Source organism: Astyanax mexicanus, chromosome 14, assembly GCF_023375975.1.
Source record: "Astyanax mexicanus isolate ESR-SI-001 chromosome 14, AstMex3_surface, whole genome shotgun sequence".
NCBI classification, from domain to species: domain Eukaryota; kingdom Metazoa; phylum Chordata; class Actinopteri; order Characiformes; family Acestrorhamphidae; genus Astyanax; species Astyanax mexicanus.
This window is the reverse complement of record NC_064421.1, coordinates 39,253,071-39,268,780: the sequence shown is the minus strand read 5'-3', so window position 1 is coordinate 39,268,780 and position 15,710 is coordinate 39,253,071. Positions and strand designations below refer to the sequence as shown.

Sequence of the window (15,710 nt, the reverse complement as noted above, 5' to 3'; positions counted from 1 at the left end):
TACACGTTAGTCACCGACCAATCATCGCCCCAGTCCTCGCGTGAGTTTGTAGGACATCGCGGGGGAGAAGCATAGTAGATTATTATGAAGTAGATTATTAGGTGATTATTAGAATACTCTTCTGTTTCGCTGGCCCAGCGAAAACAACTGCAGGTGCACCTTGCCAATTTCTTTTTCCATGTTTACATCGGTGCACCACAGAATGCTCTATTGGTCTTCTTATTGGTCAGAGTCAGGAAGCACGTCGCGGAGCAGCATGTGTCAAACTAGGCGATAAAATACAAAAAATTCCAACATGCTAGTCTTTCCGTTGGGCGCTCTGATGGCGTCTCTCATTTCAAATTACTGCTCTTTGACTAGGTCACACTACACACAAACTTTTGTCGCTCACAACACTGAAATTCAGATTAGACCTTGCAAATTGTTGGTGCCGACAAAACCGGCTAAAATCGTGTAGTCTGATCCAGACATAAGACCATCTGTCCGCCAACTGAAGCCCAACAGAGGATGGATGATGCAACAGGACAACTACCCAAAAACAAAGAAGTAAATCAACAACCGAATGGAGCTTCAACAGCAGAAAATACACCTTCTGGACTATGGAGTCCTGACCTCAACCCTACTGAGATGCTGTGGCATCATAACCTCAAGAGAGCGATTCACACCAGATATACCAAGAATATTATAGCTGAACTGAAACAGTTTTGTGAAGAGGAATGATTAAAAATTCCTGTTGTGCAGGTCTGATCTGTAACTACAGGAAACTGTTTTGTTTTTTGGTTGAGGTTTTTGCTGCCAAAGGAGGATCAACCAGTTATTAAATCCAAAGGTTCACATACTTTTTCCCCCCTCACTGTGAATGTTAGCATGTTGTGTTCAATAAAACCATGCAAATATATATATATATATATATATATATATATATATATATATATATATATTGTGTGGTTTTAGTTTAAGCAGACCGTGTTTGTCTTTTGTTGTGACTTGAAGAAGATCAGAACACATGTAATGACCAATTTATGCAGAAATCCAATTAATACCAAAGGGTTCACATACTTTTTCTTGCAACTGTAAAAAGGTGCCATTATGAAGTGCCCTCATTGCCAGTTTTAGCCACGCCCCCCCCCCCTTTAGAACGTACAGGGCTCCTATCTAACAGCAGATGCCCTTTCTATTTATTTTTTTCACCCTTTAAACAGCCTGAGGTTTCCACTAGATGCAGGGTCTGTCTTGCGAGGTAGACCCCCCATTATTTGATTTCCACTGCTCCAGCATCTGGAGGCATTTTGTTTAACCTTAAACAAATTGACTTGACCAGCAGGATTGGTCTGCCTGCCAGGCTGCTCTGACTGCTCTTGCTTAAATTGCAAGCTCACGGTGTTTGATGGCAACCAGCTTGGTCTTGATGGCCATGCTGGTCAAACAGGCTGATGTTGCTGGTCTTGCTGGTTATTCTGGTCCAACAGCTTGGGTTTTGTGGTCATTTTGGTCAACCAGTTTGGTCTTACTAGTTGTTTGCCTTGGTCATGTTGGTCATACTGTTCAGATATGCTTTTATTTGCTAAAATCTTTCACTTGCTTATCCATTTTTACATAAAATCTCACAAATAAAATGACTGATCATGTACCAAATGAGTTTTGTTTAATTTAAAATGTTATGCAGCCTGCATTTAAAAGTGATTAAACATTAGCTAGTGCATTTGGGCAAAGCCAGATTTCTATGTTAGAGATCCATTTCTCTTGCAATTCTTAGAAAAGTAAAGAAAAGCAAGAAAAAAACAAGGTTATGTCAAAAAGTTAGTGAGTTTTTGTTTGAAAGCAACAATATACAGATGCTTTTTTATTACAAGGGAGCTAATAAATATTGGAGAAAAATTTGCTAAATAACCAGTGATTACTCAGTTTATGTTACATTACATTACATTTACATTACATTACATTTGGCAGACGCTTTTGTCCAAAGCGACTTACAATAGTCTAGTACAATGTAAAATAAGTTTAAAGGAAAAACATCTTTGGATAGGGATAAAAGGAGGACAAAGGGGAATAATAGGATAGAGGAGTGAAGGAGGGGAAGAAGGAAATTAGGTTAGAAGTAGTTAGTGTGTTAGAGGTGTTAGGAGAGTAAGTGCTTTTTGAAGAGCTCTGTCTTCAGGAGTTTATTAAAGATAGTGTGAGATTCTCCTGATCTGGTAGTAGAAGGTAGTTAGTTAGAGGTGTTAGGAGAGTAAGTGCTCTTTGAAGAGCTCTGTCTTCAGGAGTTTCTTAAAGATAGTGAGAGATTCTCCTGATCTGGTAGTAGAAGGTAGTTAGTTAGAGGTGTTAGGAGAGTAAGTGCTCTTTGAAGAGCTCTGTCTTCAGGAGTTTATTAAAGATAGTGAGAGATTCTCCTGATCTGGTAGTGGAAGGTAGTTTGTTCCACCATTGGGGAACTCTGTATGAGAACAGTCTGGATTGCTTTGTGTGAATGTTTGTTTGGTAAAGCGAGACGACGTTCATTGGAGGAGCGCAGCGGCCGGGAGGTAGCGTAAGCCTTCAGGAGTGAGTGCAGGTAGGAAGGAGCCTGTTCTGACATCACCTTGTAGGCGATTGTAAGAGTTTTGAATTTGATTTATGTAGACATTGGGGGGGGGGGTTAGTTGGCATGGTAACTACACCACTATCACATTTTAATCCAATACTGCAGTCAACTCTAGAACGATACTCTTTTTTTTTTTTAAATCAAACATGCAACATTAAACACAATACTAGACTTATACTAGCGTTTACTAGCTTAGCCAGATCCCAGTGCTTATATTGTTAGGTGAGAAAAACAAATGATGTAAGCAACTGCATAAAAAGACACTATATATTAGGGTGACCAAACGTCCGTATTTCACGTCCTGTCCCGGGCGTCCCGTTTTTTTTTTCAAAAAGTGAGGAAATGTCCTGGTTTTTAAATTACCCTCATGTCAGAGCAGCGTGTCGAATGGTGTCATTCGATTAAAAAATTTAATCTGATTAATCACAACAAAATTCTGTGATTAACTGCGATTAATCGCATTTGTTTTTCTTCAGAAGCACATTTTTATAGTGGATAATTAAATGTAAATAAAAGAATGAATGTAGGAATTATAAAATGCAATTGTGTGTATATTAGTGGTGTCGATTAAAATAATAGTATACTTGTAAGTATGAGGGGAGATAAAATCAACGTAGGGTGCTGGAATAAAGAATTCATGATGAATTGGATTGTAAATGTCTCAGCTTGGTTGTGAGGATTTCTAAAATCGAACTTTTGATGATTATAAAAACTCAGGGCAGAAAAGCGCGGGTATGTGTGTGTGCGTGTGCGAGAGAGAGAGAGAGAGAGAGAGAGAGAGAGATCTCTGACTGGGTTGAAGCTGGAAGTCTGAACCGGAGTGTTGCTGCTGGAAACGTATGAGCACACCATTCAGTCGTTCAGCCAGATGACAGATCAGTGCGTTGGGCGGGGGCGGGGCAGATTACAGCGGAAGTAGGGGTCAAAATTGGTGCCTTAATTAACTTGCGTTAAAAAAATAGTAACGCGTTACTGATTGATTCCAAATTAACAGCGTGACGGCTAGAGCTGGGCGATTAATCGATTTTATCGATTCATTCGAATTTACAGTTAAGGACGATGTGTTTCTCTGAGTTTTAACTTTCACCACCGACGCTCCCCTGTGGGCCCCCGTACTTAAGACTGAGCTTAGCCCCGCCCCTCTCTCCCGCACGCACCCCCGCCTCTCTCTCCATCCCTCCTGCGCGCACCCCACACAACACACACACACACCATGACGGCGGAGCTTGTGTTTCGGTTTTGCGGGTCGGACGTAGACCAAACAGGTCCTCGCTGTAAGGTGTGTTTAAACCGATTGCTTCTAAACGAAGCAGCTCTGCAAATTTATATCTCTACACCTTAAACAGAAGCGGAGTGGGAGACGTGCTGCTCCAAAAGGAATGAACGCAGCAGCAGCAGCAGCAGCACACCATCCACAGTAAAACAAGCAACCGTCCCTAAAACATCTTCCAACCGTGTACCAGGTTCTGTATGCACTACAGTTTATCTTTTTTTTCTTATTCATTTTATAGAACACTGGCACTTACTTTACAAACTTAAAAACTTTGTTTTGCAATTGAAGCCCAATGGGGAAAAGTCTTTACTTAATAGCATTTTAAATTGGACTTGTTTTTTTTTTTGTTTTGTTTCTTTTATCAAAAAAGGCACCATTTTATTTCTTTCTATTTGTTTTTTGAGGGTGGGTTTATTTATTTATTTATTTATTTATTTATTTATTTATTTATTTAAGTGTGATGGTGAATTGAGTCAGTACCCAAACTATGTTTAGCTTTCTAAAAGTTACTAGATGTTCTCACTTTTTACAAAAGTTTTTTTTTTGCATGTTTCTGGTTGCACTTTAACCACAGAGGGGACATTTACGTGAAAACTAAACAAAATAAAAAAAAATAGTTTTCAACCATTTCTTTATCATCTTTAATTAGATTTTTAGTAGGGGAAAAAAATGATTTAAATCGAAAATCGAAAAGATTTATTTTTTGATTTATATTAACGCTGTCACTAGAGCTGGGCGTTATGGCCCAAAAAATAAATCTTTTCGATTTTCGATTTAAATTTATATATATATATATATATATATATATATATATATATATATATATATTTATATATATATATATATTTATATATATATATATATATATATATATAGAGAGAGAGATATAGATAGATAGATAGATAGATAGCTAGATAGATGTCTGCTTTTTGTAATGTAATTGGTATTTATGCTTAATGAGCAAATATAGCTTCAGTGATGCTATTGTAGAATTCAAGGTTGAGTTTTAAAAATATATATATTTTGCTATATAGTCCAATTCTTGCTTCACCACTAGTAAGTCATGATAAATGTGAATCACACTCAGGTACAGCTGTAATAAATTAGGAACTCTCTCTAAGTACATTATCTTCGGATTACACAATATAAATCACTGACGAGCACTAAGTAATACATTACTGAGTAACATCATTTCACACATGATTTCCGCTATGCTACATTTACTGCATTTTGCATATAATGTTAATCACTGCATGAGTACACACTGACAGTCAGGAAGAATAGCTTATATTAGCCACAAGCGGAAGTTTTAAGGTGCATATATATTCCCTCTGTATATGTTTTCAGGCTCAGCCACACCTCTTCTGGCATTTTTTACTGACTTATCGAATGGTATCGTATGATTTTATAATATTTTGTTAAAACAATCCATCTGTTTTCTGTGAATCAGCTGAAAGAGTTTGGTGTTGGGAATTATTTGCTTCTATGAGCCGTTTGGATTGTAAAGAACCCCCTAGCACCACCCCTCACCCATCAACCCCCACCAGAGCCCCACCCACTAGATCAGTTGAAGATCAAACATTTTGGTCATTGTGGTTAAAAACCTCAGACAGTACACAGCAGCATTAGCCAGGAGACCTACTGTCCACTGCAAGTCAGTAGATCAGGGAGATCTTTCAGAACTTTCAGATAATGCCATTCAGCACAAGCTAAAAGATCAGTGTATACAGAGGCAGTGGCTGGCAACAGCTTACTTGCATAAAAGTGACAGAGCCCTTAAATGGCTTATTCTAAAAGGGAGTGAAACTGAGAAGAATAGAGCTGGCGAGCTCTCTATGTAAGAGTAACTTGTGTAAAAAGATGTTTGATTATTTTTTTTAATCGAAAAACATTAAAATATATAACAAATAAGAGTCTGTTAGAAAAGAAGCCACAGAACACCAACATACCAAACATACCACTGTAGCACGAGTTTACTTAGAGCAGTGGCTATGTCAGCTAACTGCGTTTCGATAGATTTATCACAATGGGGAAGGCATCCCATAGATTTGAGCTGTTTAATCTCAGGGGTTGGAGCAGTATAAATCTTGTTCTAGGTACTTAAAAGAGGAGGACTTGGACAGAATTGCAACATGACACAGAGTACAGGGTAAAAATAGAAATTTTGGATTTATTAACAAAGATGATTGGGGTGTGTGTAAGTGTTTGTGTAGTTGAGAAAATAAAAGAGGGTATAAATTTAGAAAAAAGTTTAACAGGGCTCTATTCAGATTAAAAAAATGTCAAGAATTCAGTTAGGAAAACACTAGGGATCCCCTCCTCTAAGCTAAGCAAATGACGCAGCACGGTACGCAAATGACGCAGCACATGACGCAGCACGGTACGCAAATGGCGCAGCACCCTACGCAAATGGCGCAGCACCCTACGCAAATGGCGCAGCACGCTACGCAAATGGCGCAGCACGGTACGCAAATGACGCAGCACACTGTAACCGACGCCATGGATATTTTGACTGCCACAAAGAGCAGCTCTTTCTCTAGAGAATGTGGACATTCTCATCTTCTTAAAGAAAAACTTGAAAAGATAAAAATAACAGTTTTTTTGTCTAATAATAAATGTTTTGTCTAGCCTCAAATATGTTAATAGTTTTGATACCCTAAGGAGCATCTTTCTCTTAGATAAAGTTAATAATATATCTTTATTAAAGAAATAAACTTCTCATTCTCAGGGAGTCTTATTTTTTATGTTTAACTGTTATAGTAGGATAGAGTTCAGTTTGTTAAGGCTCTAATTGTTCTATTATTTTGTACATGACTGTTCCTATTTTTTTTATTATTTATGTTATGTTGCACATTGCTGTTTTTTTATAGTGCACACTGCTGCTACCAAAAAAAAGCCACTAGATGGCATTACATATATATCTTAATTAAATTATTTAAATTTGACCATTAGTGCCTAATGTGGTGTATTACTGATCACTTGTATCACTTTGCATCACTTATATCAATCCCACCTTTTGAATTATGATATTGTAAATTTGATGAATGAAACCAATGACTGACCATAGACTAATCTAAAACTGGCATAGGCCTCTCTGCTGTAAAAAAAATCGAGAATCGAATCGAAATGTGACCCTAACATAAAATTGGAAATCGAGGATTTAGAGAATCGTGACACCCCTAGAAAACACACAAAGTGCCCCAGTTTTAGTAATACAAAAGAGATATAATACACTTCAATATGTTCCCTAAGTAACAGTAACCAACAGTTGTTGGTTTTTTTTGTTTGTTTTTTTTAATACTAAATGCTACTTTTCCCTTTTTCCCTGTAATTTGTCCCAAAGTGCTCACGCTGCAGAAGTCACAAATGGCTCATATACACCAGGGGTATTTTAGATCATTTTTAAAAGGTTTAAATTGCATTTTTAATTGAAAAACTGCACCCGAAAATGGGAGGGGGAAGAGAGAGAAAAGTGGGAGGGGTCTGCAACTACAGAGTTATTATTTTAACAGGGTTACATCACTATTTTTTTGTGCCTTTTGTGTACCATTAAAATTGTTGGTGCATCATGTTGTGCTCTCCCAGATGGGGAATCAGACCCCAGCCTGTCTCAGTCTGTTAGTGATATAACCCTCTATGCTTCACCATCTACTTTGACAGCTAATAGCCTACAGCGCTGAGCAACAGATGCTACCACAGAGAACCTGGACAAGCTTTACAGAACAAACACAAATATCCCATTTAACCCTGAAATCTCGTCACTCACACAAAAAGACTACAGAATACAGAAGAACAGAATCGGGTAAAGTGAGATTTTAATGCAGTGCTGACACCTGAGGGTCTGAAGATCACCAGCATCCAAGCACTGACCATCAGCCTTGTCTGCCTTATATACAGGGATTTCTCATGGTTCCCCTAATTCTCTGAATCTTTTGATGATATTATGGGCTGTAAATGGTGGGATATCCAAAGTCCACATTTATTTTACATTGCAGATTAGTGAACTTCTGCCCATCTTTGCTTCTGACAGACTTCGCTTCTCTAAAATGCTTTTGCAGCCTTGTTGCTTTTCGCAGAGTTCTACTGCCCACATCACGCGTCTTTACATACTTACATCACATGTACAGCCTCTAAAAGAGGATCCGGCTCAGTTTTACTGAATGCGAGCGGCTGGTGGAGCAATGGAGACTTCAGAAGGGGAAACTCAGACCTCAGTAGCTTATTTACTTACAGTAAAACCAGAGTGTGTACTTGAAGTGAAGTTTCTGACAGTGTTAGGCACGTTACTTTGAAAAAGTAATTAGATATAGTTACTAGTTACTTCTCCAAAAAAGTAACTAAGAGTTACTCACGAAGTTACTCCACTATAAAAGTAACTAGTTACCAGTAAAAGTAACTATTGCGTTACTTTTGTAATTCGCTCCGTAAAAAAATAAATAAAAAGAAGATAAATTATGTAATTACTATTATTATTAGAAAAATAACAAACAAAAATAAACCCAAAATGTTGACAAAAATATAATCTAACGAATTTCAAAAAAAAAAAAAAAAAGAAATTCTCCACACAACCAAAGAAAATTACTAAAACTTACTGGAAAAAAAAAGGAAAAAAAACAAATACGCATCTGGGGTTGAAAATTAAACAAACCAAACCACACTCAAAGGAAAAATGTATATATAAACAAAACAAAAGAATAGACAAAAACAACAATCTAATGACCGTTAAAATAGTATTAATATAACAGTTTAACAGCTGGATCAAACAGCTTCACCAAGGTGGAAAAGAGAAACCGGAGCAGCAAAAGAGAGCTTAACATCCTTAAAACGGAACTTGGCCTGTCCACGCCTAAAAAGAATACAGCAATTCTCTCATTAACCTCTACAAATTCTACAAATATCTAATAGTTAAAAAAACAAAACTGAGTAAAAGCTGTAGAATAGTGAAATGACGATGATAGGAAGAGATAAAGCAACAGAGATGCACAGCAGAAACCGAATGAAGGCCTCAGACCCCGGCACAACACTACCACACCAATCACTGATTAGAGTGATTAGAGCACGCAAATCGTCACAATTGTGCCTCACTTCACCACACCAAACCACAGGTAAAGCCACAAGCCCATCGGCCAGCTCAAGTTCACAGGAAAGAGGAGGGGTTAACCAGGGCAAACAACTTCCTAAACCTTCAACTACCCCTTTTTAGAGGGTTAGAGCGACCATCAATCCATCCTTTCTTCCAATGAGAATCACACACACACTTGCGCCTTTGTCTGTATGCACGAAGTTTAAAAAAAAAAGGTATTCGAGCGTCTAAAGTAACGTGCAGTAACAGGGTATGGGAAATAGTTACAGTCAGAGTAATTATTTAGATTACTCCTTACTGAAAAAAAGTAACAGTGTTACTCCCATCACTTTCTCTGACTGAACATAACCTGGAATCGGATTCATCCGCTCTGAAAGGAGACCACATCACACCCGCCAGTTTAAAATGATTCTTCCGCATGCTTGATGCAATTACCAATTCTCACCAGAGAGGACCCAAAATTCCCCATATCTTAAAACGTACAGACATCAGCTTTAACACATAAAACTTCAAAGTTCTGTTTTACTCTTGTTTAAAAGTTTCTCTTGACCTTAAATTAGTCAGTTTTGCAGTTTTGCAGTCCGCATCCAGTGAAGCTAGTCCAGCAAGGTGAGCTGAGGTGTCCAGAGCAAAAAATAAATAAATAAATAAATAAGTAAGTAAGTACAGAACGATAGTGTTTATATATGTGAGGAGAGTTAGTGGAGTGTAAAATGAACAAAACGAGATCAATAATTCAATACGTGACGAAACCCCCCGATGTTTAATATATGAAGCTTGTCTGGCCTACAGGCGCGATTTAGCAGCGCGCCGTAACGCATTATCCTCTTACCTCTCGCCGTTTAGAGCGTCGCTCTCTATAGGAACCACTGCTGGGTCACAAGCTGATGAATTCAATTTCCTCTGGTGTGGTGTTTTGCGGGGAGTGTGGATTGTAATGCATTGATCTACCTAGTCTCCTCTACCTGCTACACTTAGCTCTTTTTCCTACGGTTCTATCAGCTCCCGGTTCCGGTGAAATTGAACAAGCAATAGCTTTCCTCTCTCTCTGGGGAAACATGGATATATAGCTATTGTGCTGAATGGCCGCGGCTCGTTGGGATACATTTTTCACTGTGAACGCTGTTTTGTCTTTATTAGCTAATCTTGCTACAGTCGGCTTCATGCGCTTTAGATGTTTGTGATTTTTAATAATTCACCCACCGGCACCGCTGCCCAGCGATGCAGCAGAAGATACGCTGCTGCCATCAGATAAAATCAATCAGCTTTCTGTTTCTACAACTATTTTCATTAGTGGATGAATTAGATGAGCGAAATTTTGGCAAATACATGCTCACAGAGCTGGAATTTATACTGTGATACTATAATATAAAAACTTTAATATGTACCAAAGAGACAACTTGTGCAAAAGGCTCTGCATAGAACCTCAAGAAAGAAAAAGTTAAATTCCATTACATTTGCATCTGCTGCATCACTTTTCAATCATAACAGACCATGAACCAGCCAATGAGCAAGTTTGTCAACCAATAAAAAATTTGCTTGGCCCCGCCCACTGCACCGGAAAACAACAGTACTAGAGCCATTGTGGGAAAAGTGACAGCTAATATTTTACCAATTAAATCTGATTTAGAACACTTGTCTTTACTGTTTAGGGATGGTTTAAAAAAAATGAAATATAAAATATTAAACACAACCTTCTGTGTTTCTTACATGTGTGTCCATAGCTGGAAAAAATTCAGGTTTGAAAGAGTTAACCCTTAGAACCCTACGGACCAAGGTTCAAAATCACACCTTGTGTTCTCAGCTTAATTACTCAGGAATCCCTTCACACATGAACATAATTCATGTATGGTTAGAAAGGGCGGAACTTACTCTTTAGTAAGTGATCACATCCCAGTGCGGTAAAGCTAAATCTACAAGAAATCCATTGAGAAAATCACCTAAAAAAGTGATGAGATCTCCTTCCCCAACCAATATTATTTACCTTTAGTGCTTCAAACATATTTATATGATGTTTCAAACCAAATAATATCAGTTAATAAAGACTCAAAAGTGTGAAACTACCTGCTTTACTCAAACTAAAGCTAGGTATGGTGTGCGCACTACTTTATATAGTTTTTATTTTACTTGCACATTTTTTACTAAGTAGTTATTTTGCAGTTTATTTAGACTAAAAACTTTATATTTGTGTGTATAGTTTTCTTTGTGTCCCATGATTAAAATACTGAAAGGCATAGGCTGATCTGAGTGTCAGGTTTTATCTACATGCATCCTAGAGGTGTGATTATCAAGAGAAATAAATCCGCCTGATGCTCTTCATGTATTGTGTCAAAGTAAAAAAACATGTTATTCATAAGCATCAATATTATTATGCTTATAACTCAAACACTCTAGTCTAACCATTTTTGAAAATATATCTTAGGTGTGAATATATTTTAAGAATATAAAATATATTTATATATTATACATTCAATACATTCAAATATATTTATACATTCAAAAATAAGTAAAAAAAAAAAAATAACAGCCGTTTGATCAGTTTCAGGAAAATATAACAATTCTGCTTCCTTTTACATTTTAAATGATTATATTTTTGAGCAGCTGTATGTCTTCTGGAGTAAAAGAGATCAGGGCATGTGTCTGTCTGATATAATTACTGTGTTATAAGACCTGAAAGAGAAACCGGCAAAAACGAAGAAAAAACACATCAAAACAGCCTAGAGTTCAAAGGGTTAACCTATACTCCCTGTTTTTTCTCCTTTTGTATAAAGAGCACCCTGATAAAAGCATGTGCAACTCCATTTATGATTAGTGTATGGTTAATATATTGTGGAAACTAGAGGTTTATAACAGGGGTGTAAGAACATCAAAATTGCATTATATTCCAATATTGTATATTATTTATTTGTCTATTTATTGCTACATTGCACTGGTTAGTTTAGATAAACAGTACACGTTTATTTAAATCAATATTTTTTAAATACATCGCCTTGCTTAGAATTAAGCAATAATACAAGAGAGGGAGTGTTATAACGTCTAATATTGGCACTGCTGTGCTACATTATCACTGTTTGTTGAAAGATTTTGAGTTAAAGAGGATAAAAAAAATAGGATCTGTTTGGTTATAAAAAATCTGTGAGTTAAAATAGAGTTCCATTGCTGCTCTCTTTGTAGCTGCATTTGGTTTGTAAGTGCTGCATTGTTGCTAGGTTACCTGTATGTGGTGGAGTAATACAGTTGTGGTGGAGAGCTTCAGTAACAGTGCATTACCGGCTGATAATGCCACTCATAGAACACCTCTCAGCCAATCACATTGCAGGGTCGGAACTAACAGTGGTTTAATGTTGCAATATGGTGGATATAAATATTGCATCATAACCCCTGTATTGAGCTTTGTTTCGTGTGGCCGTTTAAATTAAACAGCCCTATTTTATCTGCAGATTTTTGCTCCAACCCAAATTAAACAAACACAATCTAACAGAGAGGATCAGAGTTGGAGTAGGGCTGTCCAGTAATTTATTGAGATTATATAAATGTGAAATCTATTACAGGTTTTAGCCTATTCGCAGTGTGTTAATGAAGCATGTAGCATCTCCTCATCTTTAGCACGTTTTACATTTTATATCAGGGGTGTCCAAACTACGGCCCGTGGGCCATTTGCGGCCTGTTTCCTTTTTTGGAGTGGCCCGCGAGGTATTTTAGAAATAGAATGAAAGATGGCCCGCTGTTAAGCAGCTTTTTATAATGTGAGATTCAAAGTTTGAACGCTAGGTGTCAGAAACGGGCCAAAGAGTCTAAAAGCGGAGAGAGTGCGCATTTCTAGTGCAGAAAAACGGGCCAAAGAGTCTAAAAAGTGGAGAGAGTGCGCATTTCTAGCACAGAAAAATGGGCCAAAGAGTCTAAAAGTGGAGAGAGTGCGCACTTCTAGCGCAGAAAATCGGGCCAAAGAGTCTAAAAGTGGAGAGAGTGCGCATTTCTAGTGCAGAAAAATTGGGCCAAAGGATCTAAAAGTTGCCGTAATTAAGGAGTTTAATATTAAGAGACATCATGAAATTAAACATCAATTTGAAAAATCTTAGTTTACACAACACTGTCAAAGATAAAGATAGTAAGTCAAGTAAAATGGTGTGTAAATGAAATAATCAGGAAAAAAGTTTTATTTAAAGTGGTATATTTCATTATTTGTTTTATTATAGAGTCTGTGGCCCGTGACTTCAAATATATTTCTCCTTCTGGCCCCCAAAAAAAAAAGTTTGGACACCCCTGTTCTATATTGACTTTTACATCTGCTCTAGATATTAAACAGCCTTTTACATCTTATTCTCTAGTGTAAAATTACTGTTTGTCTAAACTCACTTCCTCTCTCTCTCTTTCCCTCTCTAGCCTGTGAGCTAATGAACCAGGGAATCCTGGCCTTGGTGTCATCCACCGGCTGCGCAGCTGCTAGCGCTCTGCAGTCTCTGACAGATGCCATGCACATCCCGCACCTCTTTATCCAGCGCAACGGAGATGGCACGCCCCGAGCTGAGTGTCAGCTTAACCCCTGCCCCGACGGAGAGAGGTACACGCTCGCCGCCCGGCCGCCGGTACGGCTCGACGACGTCATGATAACGCTAGTCTCTGAACTGCGGTGGCACAAGTTCATCATGTTCTACGACAGCGAGTACGGTGAGTACGGCCGAGTCTCAGCAATGTCGAGTACGCGTCATTATGTTTGCACACATGAAGTCAATCATGTCTAACAACAAAGCAGCTCTAACCGGGCTTTATCCAGCGTTTATTTTAATACAGGATCTAATGACACATACACACACTCACCGGCCACTTTATTATTAGGTACACCTGTCCAACTGCTCATTAACGCACATGTCAAATCAGCCAATCACATGCGTCACAAGACTGTATGTAAAAAGACTTTTATGGGATCAAAGTAGTCCAGCGGTTTAAAGAGCTGCCACTATGATTGGGAGATTGCTGGTTCGAATCCCATTTATGCAGCTTGCCATCAGCTGCCGGAGCCCTGAGAGAGCACAATTGGCTTTGTTCTCTCTGGATGGATAGAGGGCACTCTCCCCCCACATCACTTCAAAGGGTGATGTCGATCAGCACAAGGCGTCTGTTAGCTGATGTATCAGAACCGAGTTGCTGCGCTTTCCTGTGTTGCTGAGTGTGCTATGATGCTACTAGCAGCACTAGGTAGGATTTCTTTGATTTTTGATCTTTTTAAAGAAGTAAAATTACAGCTTGAAACTCACTGCAGCGCTGCATTGAGGTGTAATAGGAGGAATAGCGGTGCTCTCGTGTCTGTGCTGGAGCTCCTCTGAGCTCAAACCAGACTCTGTAAGTTTTCAGAGGCAGCCGCGACCAACGCTCGCAAGTACTGCAACCTGCTTTCCGCCCTTTAGTTCTAACAGTTCTACAAGGACTACTGGTTCTAAGACAGACATAGACAGAGACGGTGGCTCTGACTTAAAATGTATCGTAAGAGGCATGTGCAAGTCTTCACCCTCCTGGTGTGTTGGGGCATCACTAGTGATAGGGAGAGTCTTAATGAGTCGGTTGGGTAATTAGCTGTGTAAATTGGGGAGAAAATAGGATAAAAATTAGAAAGATCGACAACAAACTGAACTCTAAAACAAACACACTCTAAGACCACTCAACTGGAATATAAAAAAAGAGGATGCATACAGACACTTTGGGGTATTTATAGGGTGTACCTGCAGACAAGACCAACATTATCTAATTAAAAAGCAAACACAGAAACAGGTTCCCCGGGACTTAGCGTATTTCTACACCAGTGCTTCAGTGCTCATCGTAATTGTCCTCCTGTGAGGCCAGATTTCTGCTGTAAAGCACAGGGACGCTGATTAAACCTTGGCCTGACCTACACTTTCTCTCCTCCCAGCTCGGCATGCTGATTACCCCTTTCTCAGGTTCTTACATTTCATCATCCCCTCTTAAAAAATCCCTAATTCCCCAAACGAGGAGCGCCGGGGCGCGGCGGTCTCCTTCCGCTGGCTGGGATTTGCTGATTGATGGCAGCTTACTGTGCTAACATGCAGCCATTACCGAATCACACACCTGGAATGAGGGGACTCACAGCAGCGATGGGGGTCTTTCGATCAGGCGGGTTGATGCAGAAGTCCGCTTTGATTCGCTCTGTGTGGATCTATAGCAGCGGAGCAGTGTTTCACACCGCTTTAAATGGCCGGGCTTTTGTGCACGAGCGCTCATTCTGTAACTGCTATCGGATTTCAGCTTTCGAGGGGGGAAAGCTGTGGATTCAAACAACAGGACAGACTTCTTACCACGGAGCTCGAGTCTGACATAAAGCTACTGCAGTTTAATTATGCTATAGCAACTGTTTTTGCTTAAAAAAAAATCTATTTTCAAGGCAAAAAAAAAAAAAGAAAATCCCATTTTTTTCCTCCCATAAGAATTTTTGACAAATATGTAGGTGTATAATAATCAGTCTTAACCAATCTTACCAAGAATTTACAGTTATTTGAACAGAAAAAATAATCACAAATTCACCAGGCAAGTTGTTCTGATACTTGTATCCAAATGCCACAAAATCAAAAAGTGATTTTTACTTGATGTAAAGTCTTATCCAGAAAGGATTAGTTTTTATTTAGGAGGACGTCTGTAAAAATAAATAAATAAATAAATAATAAAAAATAAAAATCCACACTTCTTACATCCAGTCTGCAATTGAAAAACAGGAGGACCAGTGAGGTTTTTTTTTTATTGGCTTTCTCCGTCACACGACA

At 38.5% G+C, this 15,710-nt stretch overlaps 1 protein-coding gene across 2 annotated transcripts in view; it reads left to right on the top strand.

Moving 5' to 3' along the window:
• grid1a (glutamate receptor, ionotropic, delta 1a) overlaps positions 1 to 15,710 on the top strand; it is a 738,749-nt gene that overhangs the window by 494,167 nt on the left and 228,872 nt on the right. For both annotated transcript variants that reach the window (XM_049464094.1, XM_049464096.1), the window contains exon 3: positions 13,324 to 13,608. In XM_049464094.1, the coding sequence (XP_049320051.1) occupies positions 13,324 to 13,608 (285 nt within the window). The remainder of the gene's footprint in view (positions 1 to 13,323; positions 13,609 to 15,710) is intronic.